This window comes from Leishmania major, chromosome 16, assembly GCF_000002725.2.
Source record: "Leishmania major strain Friedlin complete genome, chromosome 16".
Lineage (NCBI taxonomy): Eukaryota > Euglenozoa > Kinetoplastea > Trypanosomatida > Trypanosomatidae > Leishmania > Leishmania major.
Genome location: NC_007257.2, coordinates 543,325 through 564,504, shown reverse-complemented (window position 1 = coordinate 564,504; position 21,180 = coordinate 543,325). Strand labels below are relative to the sequence as shown.

The 21,180-nt window shown below is 64.1% G+C and overlaps 2 protein-coding genes across 2 annotated transcripts; both read left to right on the top strand.

The window, feature by feature from the left end:
- Positions 1–1,454: 1,454 nt before the first annotated feature.
- Positions 1,455–6,884, top strand: LMJF_16_1350 (putative DNA-directed rna polymerase I largest subunit; the record flags this gene model as incomplete). The annotated part of the gene is made up of 1 exon (XM_001682164.1): positions 1,455–6,884. The coding sequence occupies one exon, from the start codon at positions 1,455–1,457 to the stop codon at positions 6,882–6,884; it is 5,430 nt and encodes a 1,809-aa protein (XP_001682216.1).
- Positions 6,885–8,734: 1,850 nt separating this feature from the next.
- LMJF_16_1340 (conserved hypothetical protein) lies at positions 8,735–20,011 on the top strand (the record flags this gene model as incomplete). The annotated part of the gene is made up of 1 exon (XM_001682163.1): positions 8,735–20,011. The coding sequence occupies one exon, from the start codon at positions 8,735–8,737 to the stop codon at positions 20,009–20,011; it is 11,277 nt and encodes a 3,758-aa protein (XP_001682215.1).
- Positions 20,012–21,180: the final 1,169 nt, after the last annotated feature.

The window sequence follows — 21,180 nt, the reverse complement described above, 5'->3', positions numbered from 1 at the left end:
TGGCGCTAGAGATGGTAGGTGAGTGGTGTGGTGCCTCGCGGCGAGTTGTCAAGAGGAAGGTATCAGGGCGGGCTGTGTGGAGGCTTTGTGCGATCTGGCGGCATGTACTTCTGATGTGGGCTGTCGTCCCTCTCGCCCACAGTGTCCTTGGGCACGCGTGTGGGGTGTGCGAACGACGGGAGGCGTGTCCGGGTGCGTGATGCGCATGTCTCTGTTGGTCCGCTGCACCTTCGCTTGCTCATCTTGTATCGGCTGTTGAAACCATTCACGTGCAGAGGAAGGTAGAAAAAGGTGAGGAGACCTTGCTCGTGTCACCCTTGTCGTCGAAATCACTTCTTCTCCACCCCCTGCCCCGTCGAGCGTAGCCCTCCCTCTCAGTCCTTTGCCGTCCCTCTAAGCTCCCCTTCATCCAACTTCCTCCACGTCCGCATCTTGATCGACACCCTGTGATGTTTAATGAGACGTGTGGTGTTGGTAATCTTGTGGGGCATGCATCTCTGCGAGCGTCTTCATGAGTGGCGTTGAGTCCGTGGCTCTCCGCGCGGATCTCCGTTTTTTTTATTGTGCGTGCTGGTGTGCGTGATGCTGTGCGTGCCCGGGGCGTCGATGGCACGTGGGCAGATCGCTCTGCTTGTTTTACGTCTTCAGGGACGCCGACTGTTCTGTATGTTGCAGGCGCGTATGCACGCCTGTGAACTTGTCTGTCGTGTAGCCAAGGTACACCAAAGTAAGGCTGCGGAGTGGGGAGAGGGTCGCCGTCATGCAACGCATGCCATCGCTGTGGGTTGGCGGGGCATGGTGCGACGGCAAGCGTGGCCAGGGAGGGAGGGGGAGGAATGGGGGGAGCGTCGAGATGAAGACACGGCTGGCACAGTGTTTTACGCTACTTTGCGGCGCGAGTGCGTATGCCAATGTGCGTTGATGGGCGGGTGTTGGATCACACGCTCAACCCCACCACCATCACCACCCTCACAGCCCCCCTCCCCCTCTCTCCATCGTATCGTTCCCTCGCAGCCCCTACCCCCTGCTCGTCGCCGACGTCTTGGCGGACGGGGGCACACTTCGCCACCGAGCGCGTGCCTCGCACCCTCGCGTCTCTTGGTGGTCATATGTTGGCCTGCGCGGGCAGTGTCTCCTTGCATCCCTGAAACCATGCTGCGCTACCTCGCCCTCTCCCTCCCTCCAAAACCCCCTTCTCTGGCATGGGCCTCCCTTCATAACACCCGCACGCACGCACCACACGCACACGCGCACGAGACAGTAGTGTGCGGGTGAGTGGCGAAGTGCATTGCTGCTTCACGTCTTGTTGTCTCTCGCGCTCGCGCTCGCTCTCTGCGCGCGTGCGTGCGCATCTCCTCTAAACAAGCGACTAATCGACGGGAGAAACAGAAAACAGTATTAACTATTAAGCGAGGCGTATCGACAGGAGCCTCCTCCTGCTCCTCCACTGCCAGATGTCCCTCACCACCGCCTTCCCTTTCCATGCGTACGTGGGCGACCTGCGCACGCGCACCGTCCACGAGCGCAAGAGCGGCGTCTCCCTCTCCCTCATGACCTCTGAGGACATGGCGCGCCTCGCCTTTGTGGAGGTGCGCGTGCGCTGCGGGCAAGAGGATCGGCTGGCGCCATGGACACCAGCTGTGCGGCGCGATGGCACGCACGCCACGTTCTACGACACACGCATGGGAAATTTCGACGCACGCACGTTCCCTCCGCAAGCGTGCTCGACGTGTTGTAACACGCTCAACTCCAAATACGGCAACGAGCGCTGTCAGGGCCACTACGGGTACATCAGTATGCCGCGTCGCTACCCGAACGACCCGAACCGGTCACAGGAGCGCCTCAGCGTCATTAACCCGCACCTTGCCCAGGAGGTGGAGCAGCTGCTGCAAGCCGAGTGCTTCTTCTGCCACCGCTTCCGTGTACCTGAGTTTGACGTGACGCGCTACCAGCAGGCACTGCGCCTCGTCGATTCCGGGTTGATTGGCGAGGCGCTGCGGTTCCTCGACATGGTGGCGAACGCACACGGGCAGGACATGCGCAGTCGACGCCGTCGTGACGCCAACGAGACCGTCATCAACGACATCCCTCTCATGCTGGATCACGTCGATACGCTGCTGCGCCGCCGCGGAGCCGCTGCACCGCCTCTGCCGGGGGTCACGTCAGGCGAGGCGGGTGCGCACGGCAACGCCAATGGGGACGCCGGCGCTGCTGGCGCGTTGACGCACGTGGATGGCAGCGATGACGGCTTCCGCAAGCCGGTCCTCGACGTCCGCAATGAGATCTGCAAGCAGGCGCTGCGCAGCTTCCGCGAGTTTGGCAACGTGTGCTCGCACTGCCAAGGGATCTCGCCTCGCATCACGACGAAGAACGGTCATCTCTTCTTCTTCTTCAACAAGAAGAACGCCGACTTCAACGTGGCGAACGGCGGGGTGACGACGGCGCAGCTGCGGGAATGGGAGGAGATGAACCGTCGCCAGGGCCGCAGTCACACGTACTTCCGCACGTCGTGGGTGCGAGAACACATCAAGCAGCTGTGCCAGCGCGAGTCCGCCATTCTCGCGGCTCTCTTCCCGCATCTCGGTGAGGCCACCCTACACATGCCGTACGCCTGCTCGCTCCCGTCGATGTACTACTACAAGGTCTTCTTTGTGGACAAGCTGCTCGTGCCGCCGCTGCCCCTGCGCCTGTCCTCGGGCGTGCAGATCTCCGAGTCCGGCGGCATCATCCCCGATACCGGCACACGTGCCCTGTCTGACGTGCTCGAGTTCGTCGAGCAGATCGAGGCGTACTACGTCCTCGCGAACAACTCGACCCCAGAGCGCAACCTCGTCAGCGCAGCGCAAGAGATCGCGCAGGAGCACAACCTGCGGAACCTGCAGGCCAAAGTGACGGAGGTGTACACGGATGTGCTGGAGGGCTTTGCGAAGAAAGAGGGCCTGTTCCGCATGCACATGATGGGCAAGCGTGTGAACCAGGCGTGTCGTAGCGTCATCTCACCCGATTACCTGGTGGAGCCGAACGAGGTGCTGCTGCCCCGCCCCTTCGCCCGCGCGCTGACATTCCCGGAGCTGGTGAGCAGCTACTCGCCAGCGCGCATGATGTTCCTTAAGCGGTGTGTCATGAACGGCCCGGATGTGTACCCGGGCGCCACACACCTAGAAATTGGCCTGCCGAGCGGCGAGACGCGCTTCGTGGACTTGCACGTGCCGGAGCTGATTCGGCGGCAGCACGCCATGAAGTACTTCGCGATGGCGCAGAACGGGTCCCTCACGGTCCACCGGCACATCCTCGATGGCGACCACCTCATCTTCAATCGCCAGCCGACCCTGCACAAGGTATCCATGATGGCGTATCGCGCCAAGGTGCTGTCCGGGCTGAAGACGCTCCGCTTCCACTACGTCAACGGCAGCTCGTACAACGCCGACTTCGACGGTGATGAGATGAACATTCACGTTGTGCAGAGCCTGGAGGCAAAGGCGGAGCTCGAGTGCCTGATGGACGCCAACCTCAACTACCTCGTCCCGACGTCCGGCAAGCCGATTCGCGGCTTCATTCAGGATCACGTGGTCGCCGGCGTGTTGCTGACGCTCCGCGACAATTTCCTGCCGCATCACACCTTTGTGCAGTTTGTGTACAACGGCATCGCGCCGTACATGCAGAAGCAGGGCAAGCCGCTCAGCGCGCTCGCAACGCTAACGGAGCTGATTCCGGTGCCTGCGGTGCTAAAGCCGCGTCCGCTATGGACGGGCAAGCAGCTCATCTCCGTGATTGTGCACTACGTGACCGGCGTGGTGGAGAGTCGTGGCGGCGCGCCCAGGAGTAACGGCGTCAGCATGCACGGCACCTCCCTCATCCAGCCGAGCACCTACACCACCACCGACCCCCACACCGGCGAGCTAGTCACTGCGTCACGCAAGTGCATGGAGGACGATCACGTGCAGTTCTTTGAGAGCGAGCTCATCACCGGCATCCTATGCAAGAACCAGCTCGGCTCCAGCAACCTCTCCGTCGTGCACGTCATTCACGAAATCTACGGGCCGCACATGGTTGGCGAGCTCTTCGGCGCGCTCGGTCGCGTGTTGTCGATGAGCCTGCAGCGCGAAGGCTTCTCCATTGGCATGGATGACATGATCCTCTTGCAGGAAGAGCGGCGTACGGCGCTGCTGCGCGAGCTGGACAGCGCGCCGCTCAACCTCCCCGACGACGAGGCGAGGGTGATGCCCGTGATCATGGGGATGGCGACAAGCCTCCAGAAAGAATTCGTGCCGGGGCGCATGCTGCGGCCTTTTCCACACAATCAGCTGCTCACCATGACCATGTCCGGTGCGAAGGGCAGCAACACGAACGCGATTCAGATGTCGCTCGGTCTCGGCCAGCAGCTCTTCGACGGACGTCGGGTGAAGCGCATGAACTCGGGCAAGACGCTGCCGCCGTTTTTCGTCGCGGAGAAGCGAGCCCGCTCGCTGGGCTACGCGATCGGCCGCTTTACCTCCGGTATTCGACCGGCAGAGTACACCTTTCACGCCATGGCCGGCCGTGATGGGCTCATCGACACGGCCGTCAAGACTTCCCGCTCTGGTCACCTGCAGCGGTGCCTAGTCAAAGGCCTGGAGAGCCTCGTCGTGCAGTGGGACCACTCCGTGCGCGACGCCAACGGCAGCGTCATCCAGTTCCTCTACGGCGGCGACGGGCTCGACCCGATGCGGACCTCGTCCCTGCAGGCGTGGGAGGTAGTCAAGGACAACTGCATCGACCTCGGTCGAAAGATGAACGTGAACACCGGCGTGGTGACGGGCGAGGAAGCGGCCGAGGAGGCGGCGTCGCGCAACAGCCAGGGCAAGCGCGAGCGCGCCCACGAGGCGGCCGCGGCGATGCGTGCGGCGCAGCGTGCGTTGCTCGAGGCGGAGGCACAGCGCGACCCACTCCCCGCCCACTGCAAGGCGAGCCTTGGCACGTACCTGGAGACCAAGGCGCAGTATCCTCTCTTCAAGAAGGTTTCGCAAGTCGCGCGGTGGGTCAAGAACGGCGTCCTGAACGAGAAGCTGCGCGAGAAGCGCGAGGAGAGCATCCGGTACTACCGCGACGTGATGACGGAGCTCACGACGCGGCGGCGGGTGCGGGCGTACTGCGACGCTGGAGAGCCAGTTGGCCTCCTGGCGGCGCAGGCCGCCGGTGAGCCGTCAACGCAGATGACGCTCAACACTTTCCACAGCGCCGGGTCAACCGTGACGCACGTGACGGAGGGAATCCCGCGCCTGCGTGAGCTGCTCATCTACGCGTCTGTGCAGAAGGTGGCCATTGTGGTGCCGGTGGAGAAGGCGACGGAGGTGGACGAGGAGGCAATCTCGCGCATTCTGCAGGCCGGCGTAGCGACGCGGTTGACGGACTGCATGGCCCGCGTACCTGCTGCTGTCACAGCGGGTGCGGACAGCGGCGCAGCGGCGAGGGCGCAGACGACGCCGGGGTACCACTATCGTGTCACCCGCAGCGCTGAGGGCACACAGGTGACGGTGGCACTTCTCTTCTCGAAGACGCTGCTTATGCAAAAGCAGCACGCCATGTGCATGTCGACAGCCGAGCACCTTCAGTCCTTTACGCAGACTCTGAAGAACTTTGCACGGCAGGTGGTGACGGCGCTGCGGGGTCGCTCGAAGGACGAGCGCGAAGGCGCCGGCGGGCCGCTGCGTGGGACAACGCAAGACCCGTCTTCCCAGATGGACGACGGCACCGCCGCGGCCGGCGGCGGCATGAGTGACAACGAGGACGACATGGACGAGCGGTCCACGCAGATGAACACACCGGCGCTCGGGGCCGCCTCGGCGCCGTCCGTCGCCGGCAGCGAGCTTGGACGTGACGACATGATCCCGGAAAGGGACGACAACGGCGGCAGCAGCGGCAGTGACGAGGATGATTACGACGAGGCAGTGGACGCGGCGGACAGCTCGCGGCGGCGCAAGGGCGGCAAAGGCAACAGCCCCCTGCGCAAGAAGTCTCGAGCAGAGGAAGACGACAACGAGGAGGATGATGAGGACGTCAATGGATTGTTCTGGAAGAGCTCCAGCAACGGCGGCACCAACAGCGAGGCGGCTGCCGCGGCGTCCGGCAAGGTGAGCTACGACTGCTTTCCTACGGTGTGCGTCATGTACGGCAACAAGAAGTACCGGGTAGAAATCGCGCCGCTGCTGCGGGAGGCGGCCACCCGCGACGGGGTCGTGCCACTACCGGAGGATCTCTTTGTAGTGAACGTGTCGATACAGACGTCGGACCAGGTGGTCACCGTCATCCCGGATGTGCTCGAGAGTGCCCTGGCGCAGCAGACGTTCCCGTCGTGGCTCACGCAGTTCGACTCCGTCACGTACACTCGCAAGGCTGAGGACCCGACGAGTGGAGAGATGGTGTTCCAGGGCAGTTCGGCGACGATCCGCAGTGTGACGGCGTTCCTCGCCCTCTTCACCGTCCGCGCACGCGCCATCAAGCTGCAGAAGGCGCGGTCCACCGACATCCGCGACATGTGCACCTCCTTCGGCGTGGAAAGTGGCTACACAGCTCTCTTCGATGAGCTGGAGAAGCTTTTCAAGCGCTACTCCGTCGACTACCACCACCTCACCCTCATCGCCGACGCAGCGACCCACCGTGGCGTGTGGGAGAACTACAACTTCACCGGCGTCATCTCCCATAGCGCCAGCCCGCTCTTCCAGATGACGTTCGCGTCGTCCAAGCGCTTCCTGCACACGGCCCTGACGCGTGGCATCGGCGACGAGCTGAACTCCATCAGCTCGGCCATCATGGTCGGTGAGCGGCCTCGCGTCGGAACGGCGCTCGTCAAGGTGGGCCAGGACCCGCAGATCTTGCGCGATGTCATTGAGAAGAACTTTGCCTGAAAAAAAAAAGACAGCGCGTGCGCGTGCGCAGGTTGCACTCTGCACCCTCCCCTCCCCCTTCCCCCAAGGCGCTCCGACGTCTTGGTTTTCGTTGTTGCCTTGGCTGCTTCATGGACGAGTTTGTGACTTGGCTCTGTCGTCGATGTGAAGGCGTATTCGTGTCTGTTTCAAGCGACGCGAACCAGTGGTGATTGTTGTGTGTGGTGATGGCATGCGCTGCGTTGATGATTGAACACACTGCCATCATCGCTGTTGTTGTTGCCGTGTGCTTGAGCGTGTGTCGTCTCATCTTCCTCGTGTTTCGTGGAGGTCCTTAAACCTTGGCACCAATGGATGAGGGCTACCTCCGCCGCCGCCCCTTCTCCCTTCCCAGTGGACGTGATGAGCGGGGGGGGGGGGGTAAGCCGATGTGGTGGCGTACATGAACAGGTGTCTCTCTGTCTCCCTTACTTGAAAAGTCTACCCCACCTGAGACACGCAGACACTCTTCAGAGGTCGGGCGTATGCGGAGCAGTGTGTCGGCCTCTCCGCCGGTGTGCGCACATGCCTGTAGAAAGTGCAGGTGAGGAGGGGCGGGAGAAGGGAGGGTGCTGGTGTTGCCTCGTACTGTGTTATCCCTCCCTATCTTTCTAACGCGGTGCGTGCTAATATTCGAAGTAACATGTTCTCCTCTGTGGTGTTTCTTGTCCGCACCACACACACACACACACACGTGCATCATCTACTCAGCACAAGCCCCCATGCGCACCTGCGGTGGGGAAGAGGGGAGAGGGAGTGGGGGATGGGCGTAGCGCTCTTTCGAGCAGCCGCTCATGAAGGGAGGTAGCGGAGAGAGAAAGAGGTGGAACACTGTGATGCCTGTGCTTGGTGATGGAGTTGCGCATGGCAAGCTGGCGGCGTCTGCCTTCTTCCCCCACGTCCCTCACGCATGTGCGAAAAAAGCCGAGGCGAGGACGCTGCTTTACAGCCAGGCGGCGTTGCGCATCAGACGTGCTCTGCCAGGTTTGCCCTTCTGCCCCTCTGCCCGCCTCCCTCCTTCACCACCACCACGTCACCTCCTCTATATGCATGACTGAATGGTAGGGCTCTCTGGACCTGTACACAGGTCTTCCCTCCTCATACGTGTCCCTCCCCCTCCTCCCCTCCCTTCCGCCACTTCCGCCTCTCCTGGCGCACGTGTGTGCCCCGTCTCGTCCTTCTCCGCGAGCGTGGTAGTACACGGTGTGAAAGCACCCCGTCACAGCGCTGAACCGCACACGAGTGCACCACCACCCATCGTCCCCTGCATCCTCGCGTCTAGTGCGTTTCCGGTCGTGTGCCGGGGGACCGTACGTTGTACGTGGAGTGCACTGCCGACGTTCACCTTATCCGCTCCTTCCTTCCCTCTCTCTTCCCCTCCTCCCCCCCCCCGACGCCTCCGCCCTTTGTGCTAGAACTTGCTGTGCGTCTCAGAGCGTGCGCAGAGAGAGACGAGTGGGCATCTCGCATCGCTCTCTTCTCCCCCCCCCCCCTCTCTCTCGCTTGGATTACTGGCCTGCATCCGGTCTGGGGCCGCAGGTGTAGCGGAGGAGGGCGGGCGCACAGCAGCGGAGCTGCCGGTCTTTTGTGCTCGTCGCCTCGACGTTTTTGACGTGTGCCCGCGTCCCTCCGCCAGTGTTGGGGGAGGGGGGAGGGGGCGCGCGTAACGAAACAGCGTTAACGACTGACATCCCGTGTGCGTGTGGGTGGAGGAAAGGGAGTCGACCACTGCGCGCAGCGTGTAACGAAGGAAGCACAGAGTCGTTCTTCTCGCTCTCGAGCTTCAGAGTGCCCCTCTTTTTCCCTCTGTGTGAGTGCGTAGTTCTGCAGTCATGCGGCCTCGCCGTGCTCTCGTCTGCGCCCTCGCAGATTCGGCGATTGCGGCTGTGAGGGTGCTGACTACCGGCACCGTCACCACCAGCCCCGCGGTGCTAGCAGCTGCGGCGCTGCGTCAACAACGCCGGTCTGTGATGGAGCAGAGCAGGCCCGCCTTTGCAGCGCAACGGCGTCGCTCCTCCGCACGGAAGAGCTCCGCTAAAGCGGACGTGCCGGGTGCGTCAGCGCCGGACCAGACAGTGGCTTCAAGCTGGGACACTGCACGAGCCCCCTTGAAAGATCCAGAGCCGCGAAGCTCCGCGACCGCAAACGCTCAGCAGCAGCACCTAGAGGATGCTTCACCACTCAAGGTGGCCGAGGAAGAGGCTGTCACTGAGGCGACCACTAGTGGCAGTGGTGGCGGCGGCACCTTGTCGGCACACACAATGCTAGACACCGGCCGCGACGCAGCACAGAAGCAGGAGCGTCTGCGTCTTGCGAAGCTACGGTACTGTCTTCTGGTTGGCGCTCACAGTGCGATGCAGAGCACCGCTGGGGAAGACTGCCGTGCCCACGCACCGAGTCTCACTTTGGAAAAGGTTAACATCACCAGCAAAAGTGCAACCCCTGTTTCAGGCAGCAGCGACGCTGAAAGCAGTCCTACCGTCACACCATCTAAACTGTGTGTCAAGCTACCATCACCTGTCCAGCGTGCTCGCTGCGGCGCCATATCCGCCCCATCGGCGACGGAGCAGCTGTCGGTGGCCGAGGCACTTCGCGTATTCGCCAATACCTTTGCCTTGACGCTGCACTCAACACCGCAGAAGTGGCGCACGCGCGTCAGCGCCGCCACCGCGCCGGTTCTGCCTGTGTTTTCCGGCCCGTCCACGATTCCCATCGCGGGGGCACCGCTGTCCTCGTCCTTTCTCTGCTCACCATTGGCGATTGTCGCTGCACCCGCAGCCGTGAGCTCGGTGGCACAGCGGACCATTGCCGTCGAGGAGACGGCACCGCTACGCTGGCTGGAGACCTCCTTTCTCGATCTGTGCGAGCGCCTCTTGAGAGAGCTCTATGATGAACACGCGGCCGCGACGCAGCGGCATGATCTGTTCGGCAAAGTACAAGGGCAGGCTGCTGTCGTGCTGCGCGCAGTCGATAAAGAGTGTCGGGCCGTCAACAGCCATGTTCTCCATGTCATGCGACGGCAGTGTCGTAGAGACGCCGCCGCCAAGGGAAGCAGCACCACCGGCGGCTCCTCTCGCAAGCGCAAGTTGTCTCGGGTGCCGAAAGACACGAGCGTTGAGGACACCTTGCAGAACACCCTCGAGCGCGTAGGGCAAGAGCTGCACCTGGTTCACGCGTGGATCATTCACTTGTGCTGCGACGACGGCGCAGGTGCGGCTGCAGCAGCGGCTGCCGTTTGCGTGGCGCGGCGTGCGCTCCGCTGGGACGCTCTCCGCGGCGCCGCGGCGACCTCGACCGTTACGCTAGATGATGTCAGGTGGCTGTTTGCTGTGGCCCTGCTGGAGCACCTGCACACACAGACGTACTGCTTCCACCATGCAAAGACCGCCGCGGCCGATCACATCACCGACGCTGCCGCCGCCGCTCACAGTGGCAAAACTAGGATGCCATCTATCGTCGTGGAGGCTCACCACCTTCGCGGCCTTGCCGCCCTCATCGACTTTGCGATGGCGCAGCGTCTCGAGGTGCCCCTGCTGCTCGCTACGCAGCTGTACAGTCGCGGCACAGCGGCGTTTTCTCTCGCCGCTGTAGCACAGCAAGAGGCCCTCCTGGACGTCATCATGGTGTACCACGCCCTTCTACCCACCTACGCGCTTCTGTTTCCGTCGTATCATCGCGTCGTCGTAGTCGCCGCGACACCGAGCCTCACACCACACACGCAGCGCTACACTGCCAGGGAGACGCACTCGGCCACGCCACGCGAACTGGTGCTGGATGACGGCGAGGCGGACGCAGAGGCGTATCAAGTCATCGCGCCAGCAGCGGTGGACTACGCGAAGGAGGAAGATGGCAACGATGTTGGCAATGACGCGGCGCGGGAGCTGGCAGATCGTGGCGCCGCGGCAGCATCACCTTTGCGAGTCTGGGATGTCTTGGTCCAGCATTGGGAGCGGCAGCAGGAGCAGGTGCGCAACGAGGGTGCTGCAGCAGTCGTGTGGTGGTTGCGGATGCTACCGCTGTGGATCAGCACCGCCACGGACTCCCTGCAGCTGTGCCTGATACTTGTCAGCAGCAGCAGCGGCGGCGGTAGTGGCGGGGATGCTGTGCGCACGGCGGAGCCCATGAAAGAGTTGCTGGATCGCGCAGCAGCGGTGCTGCGCGACGCGTTGCGCTTTGACCGGCGCGAATATGAGCGAAGTCGTGGAGCGCAACGGCGGCTCACCATGAGGTCGGCATCTGCAAGAAGCGACGCATCGCCCCTTGGCGACGAGGACGGCGTAAGTACCGGTAACGAAACGGGGAAGGCCGACAAAGCCGGTGACTTTGGCACCGCAGCAGCAGGAGCGGCAGGGGCAACGGAAGCACAGTACGCTCTGGCCAACGACAACGGGCTCCCTGCTGATGCCCCGCCGCCGCTGCGTCGCCAGCGTGGCAAGCGCTCCCTCTTCTACAAGTCACCGCACGAGTCTGACGGCGGCGTCCTCGTTCGAGAGAGTCAGGGAACATCGGCGAGGGGGGGCGCCAACGGAGTCGGCAGCTCCGCCCGGTCGCGCTTTGAATCGCGCAGTCGCACCACCGCTGGTCTCGCGGCGAGATACGCCTCCTCCGCGACGGGCGTGTTTGGCAGCCCTCGCGGCGGTGCGGACGGTCACGCAGCGGGTGCGTGTCCCGGCCGTCATGGCCGCGCCGCCTCGGCCGAGGCGGCGGCAGATCGCTACACGAGTCCCATCTTCCAGACGCTGGTGCTGTCGAGTGAGACGCCCGTCGTCCTTAGCACACTCTTCCGCCTTGATGCGGTGAGGCGTCAGAGCTGCTTGGAGGAGGCCTGGGCCGCCATCGTGCACTCCCAGAGTGAGCTGTGGCGCCTCCTGTACAACCTTCCTCCAGCAGCGGGGGCGGCGAGCGACGCTGCCCGTGACGAGAAAGTCGACCGCACAACGTTTCTGCGCAACGTCCTTCCGGTCGCCGTGGCGTCTCTCGTCGGCACGGCTGCGGAGGCCGCATCTGGCATCAACAGCAACTCCAGCCAGCGCCGCGCGGCGGCAACCTCGTCCTCGGCGCGGGTGCCGGTACACGAGGAGACGCTTCGGCGGGTGCTGTGCACACTTCAAAGCGCGCAAGAGCAGCTCGGACTGCCGCTCTTCGAGTCCCTCCATCACGTGCTCGTCTCCGTTGCCCAGGTGCTGCTGCGAATCGAGCGCGTGAGCGACAGGGCGCTCCTCTCGTGTCGGACGCCGCAGGATTGCACAGCCGGGAAGCGAGCACCTCTGGACCACGTGCACCAGCGCCAAGCCTTCACACACGTCCTCACAATCGGGACCGCGATTCTGCTGGCCGGGAACTCGCTACCGTGGGAAAGTGCGCAGGTCGCATGGCAGCTGCAGCAGCAGCAGCTTCGCTACCCGCAGATCGAGTTCCGGTCAGGCGCCGCAGTCCCGCAGCTGCCGCGTCCGCGGTTCGTCTCAGCCGCCATGGACGCTTTCGCGGTACAGTGGACGAGGGCCATCGTCAAAGACCTGTCGCTGCTGCATGTATCATGCCGGCAGTATGCTGATGTGGTGCTAGCCAACGCGCTGGAGATGCTGCGTGTCTTGCAGACCCCATCCACCTCCGCGGCGCTCCCACTTTTTGCGAAGCAGGTGACCGCGGTCGCCCTGCTGCGCAGTCTCTCGGTTCTCGCAGGGCAGTGGCGCCAACGCATGGACGCAGCGCAGAAAGGCTTCCGCGTGCACCGGATCGCGGGACTGGCCGAGGTGCAGCACGACAAGGTCATGCAGCTGCACCAGGGTGTGCTCGACCTGCTGCGCGACAACGGCGCACTACGGCTGCTCTGCGGCTATGCCACGTTTGCGGGGGAACTGTTTGAGATTCATGTGCGCCTGAAGGCGAAACTCGCGTCGCTGGTGAAGTGGGCGGATATGTACCTCCTGCCCTCTCTTCTGCCCGTGGTGGTGGCCGGCCTGCACCGGTCCCGGTCCACGCACAACGCCGCCACACACGCCGACATGTGCGAGGCGACTCTGGGACTGCTCTCCCAGCTGTCCCGCTACGCCGCGAATCCGCAGATGTCCGTAGTGGAAGTTGTGCGGACGCAGTGGAATCAGGTACTGCTGCAGGTGAGCCTCTATTGCATTCGGACGGCAGGGAGGGGCGGTAGGAAGCGGGCCCCTGACTACGGGCTGCCCCCGCCGGTGTTGCCGAGCCTGGACGACGTCGCAGCGCTTCAGCGGCCGTCGCACGGAACGGACGCCGCGGCGGCGGCAAGGGAGTGGGCGGAAGCCTTCACCGGAGGCCGCGAGCCGTTGTTTCTCGCCCTGCTCGACCGCAGCGAGGCACTGCTGGGGGCGCCGCGCGGCACGCGGTCGAGCGCCGTGGAGGTCGCCGAGGGCGCGACATGTGCGCTTTCGGCGTACATCGCAGCGTGGGACGAGCAGGTGCGGTTCGGTCGGTGCGACTGGGACGCCACGCGGCCAGTCAGCCACGAAGGCATCGCCGACGACCCAACAGTAGACACGCGCGAGCTGCTGGCGCATCTGCAGGTTTCCTACGAGGGGGCGCAGGCGTTTGGCAGGATAACGAGCCCCGCCTTCCGAGCCAGTGCCGAGGTGGCGCCGTTCATGGCGGCGAAACCCAACAACACTCGCCAGCTGGGCTTTCTCGTGCGGTTCATGGAGCAGCACCTGCGCGTGCAGGAGCGCCTATCCCGCCTCAGCGACGATGAGCTAGAGTCCTTCGTGCTGCCCTGGCCCGCAAAGGATGAGGCAGTGCCGCCCGCTGTGCAGGCTGTGCCGAGGCCGTCGCCGCCGCTCCCCCCGTCTAGCTTGGCGGCTTCCGCGGCTACCGTCAGCGAGACCGCGCCGCTGGTGCTACTCGACTTCGCTGGCTACCTCAGCAGCAGGAGCGTGTGGGCGATGGTGACGTGGGCGTGCAACATTGCGGAGACAGTCGTGAAGATTGAGCTGAAGCGTTACCGTCACATCCCTGAAACCGTGCAAGCGGTGGCCACCACGGCGATTCTCACGCAGCTGCGTGCCGTTCCGCCGCCCATCCGCGGCGCCGGCAAGCCCCCGGTGAACATACTAAGGGCGCTGCTTAGCCTCTCCGACATGGTGGCAGGCACCACGGAGTCTCTCCTTGGGTACCATCGCCGCTCTGTGATCCGTGGCCTGCTAAGCAACCCGACGCGCGATCAGTACCGCGTTGTCACCTTTGGGCTGAAGCAGGCCACCGCATACGTGCAGGAGGAGGCACGGCAGTACCAGGGGCTGGGTACGCGGGAAAGTGGCGCCTGTGACGATCTCGCATCGGCGATGGCCGACGGCGACACCGCAGCCGATGTCGAGACAGCGGCAAAGACAGAGGAGGTGGAGGAGGCTTACAGCGCAGACGGCGCGTTGCACTTCCGAACGAACGCCGATGGCACGATTGACCGCACCTGGCTAGCTGCCGGCCCTCCCGGGTTACCAGCCCCACCGCGGCAGCAAGACGTGGGGATCTACTACATGAAAGTGTGGGCCGCGTACGCTGCCCAGCAGCGCCTCCGCGCTGCAGCGAGCGAAGCAGCTACGGCAGAGGCTGATGCCGCAACAGCAACATTGGTGCCGTACTTGCGCACAGACCTCAATCGCGAATATCGCTTCTTCCTGAGCTGCCTCGTGTGCCTCGTCGACGCCAGCATGGAGTCTGCGTTGCTGTACCTCCGCCGCCTGCAGGGTGACGGGGAGGAGGACATCCGCCTTCTCGTTGAGGCTGCCATCTCAGAGGTGTGCCGCACCGTCTCAGCGATCATTCACTCGCTTCTCAACCTCTCTCCAGAGGTGCGCCGCGCATGCTGTCAGCGGGAGGAGGCAGAGCTGCTGTGGGCCTCGTTATGTATCGTTGCCACGATCAGCGCTGTGGTGCCGCGCGACCCGCAGGAGCGCTTCTTCACGCCACGCTGCACAGACGCCATCGGACGTGTCTTCGCGCTCACACGCTGGCTGGTGGACGACGCAATCTTGACCATGGCGACCCCATCGACCACGAATGACGAAGCCGACTCTAACAAGATACGAGAGGGCACTGCCACCGTCACAAGCGAAGCGGGTGCGTCTCTCGTACACCGCCCGCTCACCACTGCGCTCGTGCGCGGCGCGCAGCTGCTCCTGCGGGACCCCCACAGCTCCCAGCGGATGGCGATACGGTTCGCCGTGCGCCAGCGTGAGCGGGATGATCTGTCGGCCGTTCTCGTGGCGCTGCAGGTGTTGGTGAAGTCTGCCGCCGCGTACGAGCCCGGCCGCAGCCTCCTGCACTACGTCTGGGCACAACTCGCCGTGGAGGTCAGTCAGCCGCTGCTTGGCCCGGCCGTGGCCACCGCTGCTCCGCCGCCGGCTCGATCCGCGAAGTCGAAGAAATCAAACCTCTCCGCTGCGGCGGCGGCGACGATCCATGCAGCGCCAACCGAGTTGAACGTTGCGGGCACGGTCATCTCGCGGAGCGAGTACAATACCGTGCTGCGCGGGCTTGCATCCGTATGCGCAGCGCTACCGCCAAGCTCTGGCCGAGGCGGGAAACTGGCAAGGGACACGACGGGCGACGCTGCCAGCGAGTCGGGGTTGGAGCTGGCGACCGCCGGTGGGAGCGGCGTGGCGGGGGCGGGGGCGGGGCCGGTCGTGTGCGACGTGGACGCCGCCGTGCGACACGTCGTCGAGGACGCCGCCGGCTTTGAGGCAGAGCGAAGACGGTGCCTGAACGAGAGCGCTAGCCAAGAGGAGTGGCACTACGCCGGCGTCGCCAACTCGGACGAGGCCGCCTTTCCTGCTGCGGGTCACGGTCCCACATCGTCACTGCTGCTGCACCCGGGCCAAGATGTGGCCTCGGAGCACCCCGCATTCAGCGTGGCCGAGGTGATGGAGAGCGGCTCAATGCCGACGACGGCTATCATTGACGCTGTCATCGCGCACGCCGCTGCCACAGTGCGCGCCGCTGGTGGGCGCTCGTCGCTGGACGTCAACTCCATTCCTGGTGTGGCACGCACGGCGCCAGCTGCGGCTGACACAGTAGACGCCGTCGACGACGATCCTGCGACGGCCGTTGGTTTCCTGCGTCTCGTGAGAGAGTTTCAGCGTCACGCGACGGAGCTGCTCTCGCTCGTGCCCCTGCGCGACATCGTCGCACGGCCGCAGGTCGAAGTGTTCTTTGCCTGTATGAGTCTGCTGCACGGCACTGTCTCCGCCGCCGCGGAGGACAAGGTGTGGGCGCTGATGACCTCCAAGTGGACAGCTGAGCTGCTCGCCCCAAGTGAGTCGACCTTTCTGCAGCTGCAGGAGTTGGAGCTGGCGAAGGTGCGTGAGCTGCGCGCCGTAACGTCGCGGGACTTGCACTCGATGGCGGATACGCACTCTCGTGGCGGAGTTGATGGGGCAGGTCACGGCGGCGGCAGCAGCAGTGCGTACGGCTCGTTACCGTTTAGCGCCGCCGTGGTCGACATGTTTGCTGCCGCTGGCCGCGCGCCGACGAGGCGATCTGCGCAGTCGAATGCCGAGTTGAGTGTGCTGGCAGCAGCAGAGCGCAGTATGCGGCATCACTGGTGCGCTGAGGAGTTTGACCTTCCTCGCCACGACGATGTGTCGCGACTGTTTTCCAACGCTGGCGGGGTCCGGAAGGGACCGCGGAACGCAGGCAAGGATCACCGCACTCAGCAGCGGAACGGCGACCGTGCGAGCACCTTGGAGCTCGACCCGCAAGCAACTGGCATGGCGGCACTCGCAGCCATGCCCGACCCGATCCCGATCCCGGTGGTGCTCACTATCTTCAAGGTGCTGAGTCGACGCCCCGTCGAGCACGCCGCATCTGGCTCTGTGGAAGGGCTGTCTCAGACCTTTGACGTGCACGGTGGCGGTATGACGTCCCGCCAAATCGCAGCGACAACCTCGTGGCTAGCCAAGGGTGGTAGCGACGGCAGCAGCGTGGATAGCGCGAGGGTTCGGGGAGCCGAGGTGGAACGGGACTGCTTTGCAGCGTTTGCTGAGGTGTTTCTGACGTATACGGCGCGTGCGTACTGGCTACTGCGACCGCGGCTGGGCGACAATGCGTGGGTTGTGTGGGCCATCATGGAGAAGAGCATGGCCGTGTACCCGACCGACAACGGCGTTCGGCAGCGCGAATGGGACCGGGTGTGTCGCCAGTGGCGGTTGCCAGTGAGCCTCGACCGCGCCCATGCCGTGGCAGGACACTTTTTCACCGAGGAGCAGCGGCGCCGCATCAGCGCGTGGACAGCGGCGCTGCACGCGGCCGCCTCTGGTGAAAGTGCATCGACGTCGGTGAGCACAAAGACGGTCGACGGCGCAGAGGAGGTAGCGGTGCTCCGTTACTTGCAGGCGGCAGCCCTCTACCTTCATCTGCTGGCGATGACGTTGCTTCTCCTCTCACGTCTTGGCATATTCGGTGACCTGCCAAAGGCCTCCGTCGAGGTGGTGCGTCGGCGGGTGCAGGCGCAGGTGTTGCAGCATCGCCTACCAGGCAGCCGCAGCGCCGCCACCACCTCCTCCGCCTTCCTCGTCTCGAACGAGGCCCTGACGCGTGAGCTCACACTCATGGCACTGGAGCGCCAGACGCAACCACTTTTTGTGAACCGCAACCTCTTTGAGGGCGCCGTGCTCCAATTCCTGAATGTGATATGGTGCATTGTGCGACACGCAGACTCGCTGACGCACACGGCCACCGACGTGGTCGTGGCGCGGCTTCAAGTCCCCGACCCGACTGCTTCGATGGGATCTGCGGCGGCGAAGGCGCTGCGGGCCACGCCACCGACGGCGGTAGCTGCAGCCGCCATCGTCTCCTACGCTGACCACGTGCGCATCATGGTGGTCGGGGTTGTGCAGGACACGCTGGACATGGTGACAGGTTTGGGGTGCCGAGCTCCAGCCATGCTGCCGCAGCATGCTGTGAAATCGCTTCTCACGAGCGGCTTTTCATGCGAACCGCTAACCCTGCGGCTGCCGGCGCACCGCACGCGAAGTGCAACAACTACGGCGGCATCGAGTATGCACAGCAGCCACTCTTCCACGCGCACCGACCACACCACCGACGGCTTAAGTGCACCGGCGGTCCACGTCATTGCGACACACCTGAGCACCACCGCCTCTGTGTCCTCGGCGATGGTGCTTGAGGATGCGCTGCTCCCCACCCCTGCATCGGCGGCGGCGTTGCTGTCGGCCACGCCCGAGCTTGCCGTGTCAAGCGTATTCAACCCCGTTGCTCGACCCGAGCTGTTTGTTGGCAGCCCAACCATGTTAGCCATTCTAAGCCCACAGTTTGTGCGCAGCACAATCTGCAGATCGCTGGACAGCAAGGTGACCTCCTCCACTCTCCTGCCTGTAGCCTTCGCTCTTGAGTTCTACCTCTCTCGTCAAGGCGTCCCGTTGGCACCGCTTCTGGAGGCGACCACGGAGCTGCTGACGGCCTGCACGCTCCGTAACAGCGCCGTTCACATGTACTGTGAACATCTCGCCAGTGAGCTGACGTCGCGCAAGGAGTTCCGCCAAGCCTTGGCGCCGCCGACCATAGCCTCGGCTGAACAAGGTGCCGCCGGATCCATCTCCAACGAGGTTGTCATATCCTTTCTTGCCGCGATCGCACGGCAGGACGTGCTGGTAACCAAGAAGACGCTCGCCCACCTTCTGCACTCGGTCATGCGCATGCGGCCGGACGTATTCGGGCAGCCGCCCACAGAGAACCGCCAGGGAAAGCTGACGTTGGTGCAGGTGGGTACGACGGTCGACTCCGCCATCGACACCACCAACCCCCTCTACACACCCGCGCAACCGGCGGCGAAGCGGGGTAGCGGCACCGGCGCCGTCACTCCATCGGGTAGCACACCAGGGGGCAGCAGCGATGCAGACGGCCCGCGCGACGCGGCCGCGGTGATGAACGCCTTCAACCTCGAGAAGTGGAGTGACGCGACGGCTATGACGCACCGCAAGGCCCTGGCCGCGCTCACCATCTCCCTCCCCACCGTGGTTGAGGTGGCCATGCACATGAACTGGATGCGACCGCTGGACTCGTCTGAGTGGCGGCGTGCCATTCAGATGCTCAAGGCCGCTGACGAAGCACGGCGTGAACGGGTCGCCGTGCATCGGTCACAAGCGCAGGCAGCCATGCAGCAAGGGCGCGCAGGCACCGAACAAGATGGCGAAGGCAGTGCGGGCAAGAAGGGGCAGATCACCGACTCCACGGCTGCGGCGGCTGGAAAGCTAGACGCTTCTCTTCGCCTGGAAGACCCGTTCGACTTCGGTGTGGGGATGCTGCACCTGCGCTACGCACTGCGCAAGATTGTGCACGCCTCGTTGCGGCGGCTGTTACACCAGCAGGGGCCTCGTATGCTGGCGGACGTGGCGTCCATGCTACAGATGGTCGACCCTGCCTTGCAGCGAGCGACGTCAACGGCTCAGGCATCCTCCTCCGTCGCGGGGGACCGCAACGATGGTGCGAGGAACCGGCGCAAGTGGTCGTCACCTTTGGTGCACGGAGTGTCTGCGCATGGCGCTGGCCGCTCAGCAGAGCAGCCTCGTCCGTTTGACGGCGTGCTGGCTGGAACGACACGGGTCTTGCTTTCTCGCGCGGTGCTGTGCGCGCAGGCCATCGGCTACGATAGCACTGGGGCAGCGCTGGAGATGTCGCCGCGCAGCGGCTCGTCGCAGTCGCAGGAGGCGCAGCCAGTGCTCAAGCTGCCAGTTCCGGCACTTCAACCCTCTGTGGTGGAGGCCGCTATCTCAGCAACGGCGAGCGCTGCTTCGCAACACCTCCGCAAAGGGCGCCACGTGCAAGCAGGGCACAGCACTGGGAAAATTGGCCTGCTCAGCAAGGAGGAGAAGGCCACCGTACATCAGCGCGTGGAGCTGGAGCGCGACGCGGCGACGACGGTGGGGCTGACTACGGCCCAGCTGCCACCGCAGAGTGCGCGGCGCATTGCGCGAGCGCTGCGGTTCACCCGCCACCGCGTAAAGATGAAGCAGCGTCAACAGGAGTATCGCATGCGCCGGGAGAAGCCCCGCCTCAGCATCAGCGCTGCACCCCATCACGTCTCCAGCCGCTGCGCATCGGTATCGGAAACCCATGGCAGTCGATGACAGCGAAGCGTGCCACCCCTGCATGCTGGCTAGCGTGTGCCCCCCCCCCCTATGCTCCCTCCTTCGCATGGGGCAACGCTGCCAAGCTTCCGCTTAAAACACGCTAAGAGAGGCATACGTAAAATCTTCATGGCACAGGTAAGACGCCGTCGAGGCGGGAGGCCTGCGCCTGTGTTTGGTAGGCGGTACATCACTTACAGCCTTCGCTTTCTGTTCCAGCCTCTGCGCCGGTCGCTGCGGACGCGAGGAGGGGGCAGGTGGTGAGCGAGGGGCTGAGCCGGGAGAGGCGCACGCTAAACATGAACCGGAAAAGTGCATGGCGACTGAATGAGGGACGTGGGTGGTGCAGAGAGGCGAGTGACGCAATCAACCTTGTTTGCGCCTGCAGCCATCCCCACGTCCGCACGCACGGCGAAAGGGCACATTTACCGCCGCCCTTCCCACACGCCCACAGTAATCGATACCGCCTTGTGCTATCACTCGCACAGCGCGGTCCGACACGAGCCGCTGCCCCTCCCCTCCCTCCTCTCCTCCTTCGCCCAGCTTCTCTCTTCGCTGTCCTTGTTCTGCCTTATCTTCGCCCTTTCACGCCCGGAAACCTCATGCCGGGTGATGCACGCCCGCTCGCGTACACATACGATGCCTCTTGCCCGCACAGACGTCACCGCCAGCGCTTCCGGCTTCACGCAAGACCATCTGTAGCTGGTTTCGAACTAGCTCCGCTCCACTCCCTCTCCTCTTTCCGCCCGCACAGCTTTGCCTTTCTCTCTCCCAGTGGTCCTGTCGGCGCCGCCGCTCACATCGGCACTCGCAACAGCTTCACAGCAGCGCCGACGTTGCGTGCGAGACCACCGCGATACGTTCTTCTCTCCCATTAGGTGTACGCTCGCACGCATACACCGGCGGACGGAGCACGACAGCGAGACAGAGAAGTGAAGACATCGCAGGCTCCACGCCCCCCCCCTCCCGCACGCACGCGCATTGAAGAGGCAGCCTAGCAGGAACGACGACTCGAAAAGAAGGGGGGCAGTGGTGCTGCGGTACCGTTGCTCCCGCCTGCCCACACACGCGCAGACAGAGGGGAGCGCTAATCTCCCTCTCTTCCCCCTCCACACCATTCTTCGCGCAGTCGCGTCGCGCCGAGAGGTGGGGGAGAAGAAAGAGGGCAA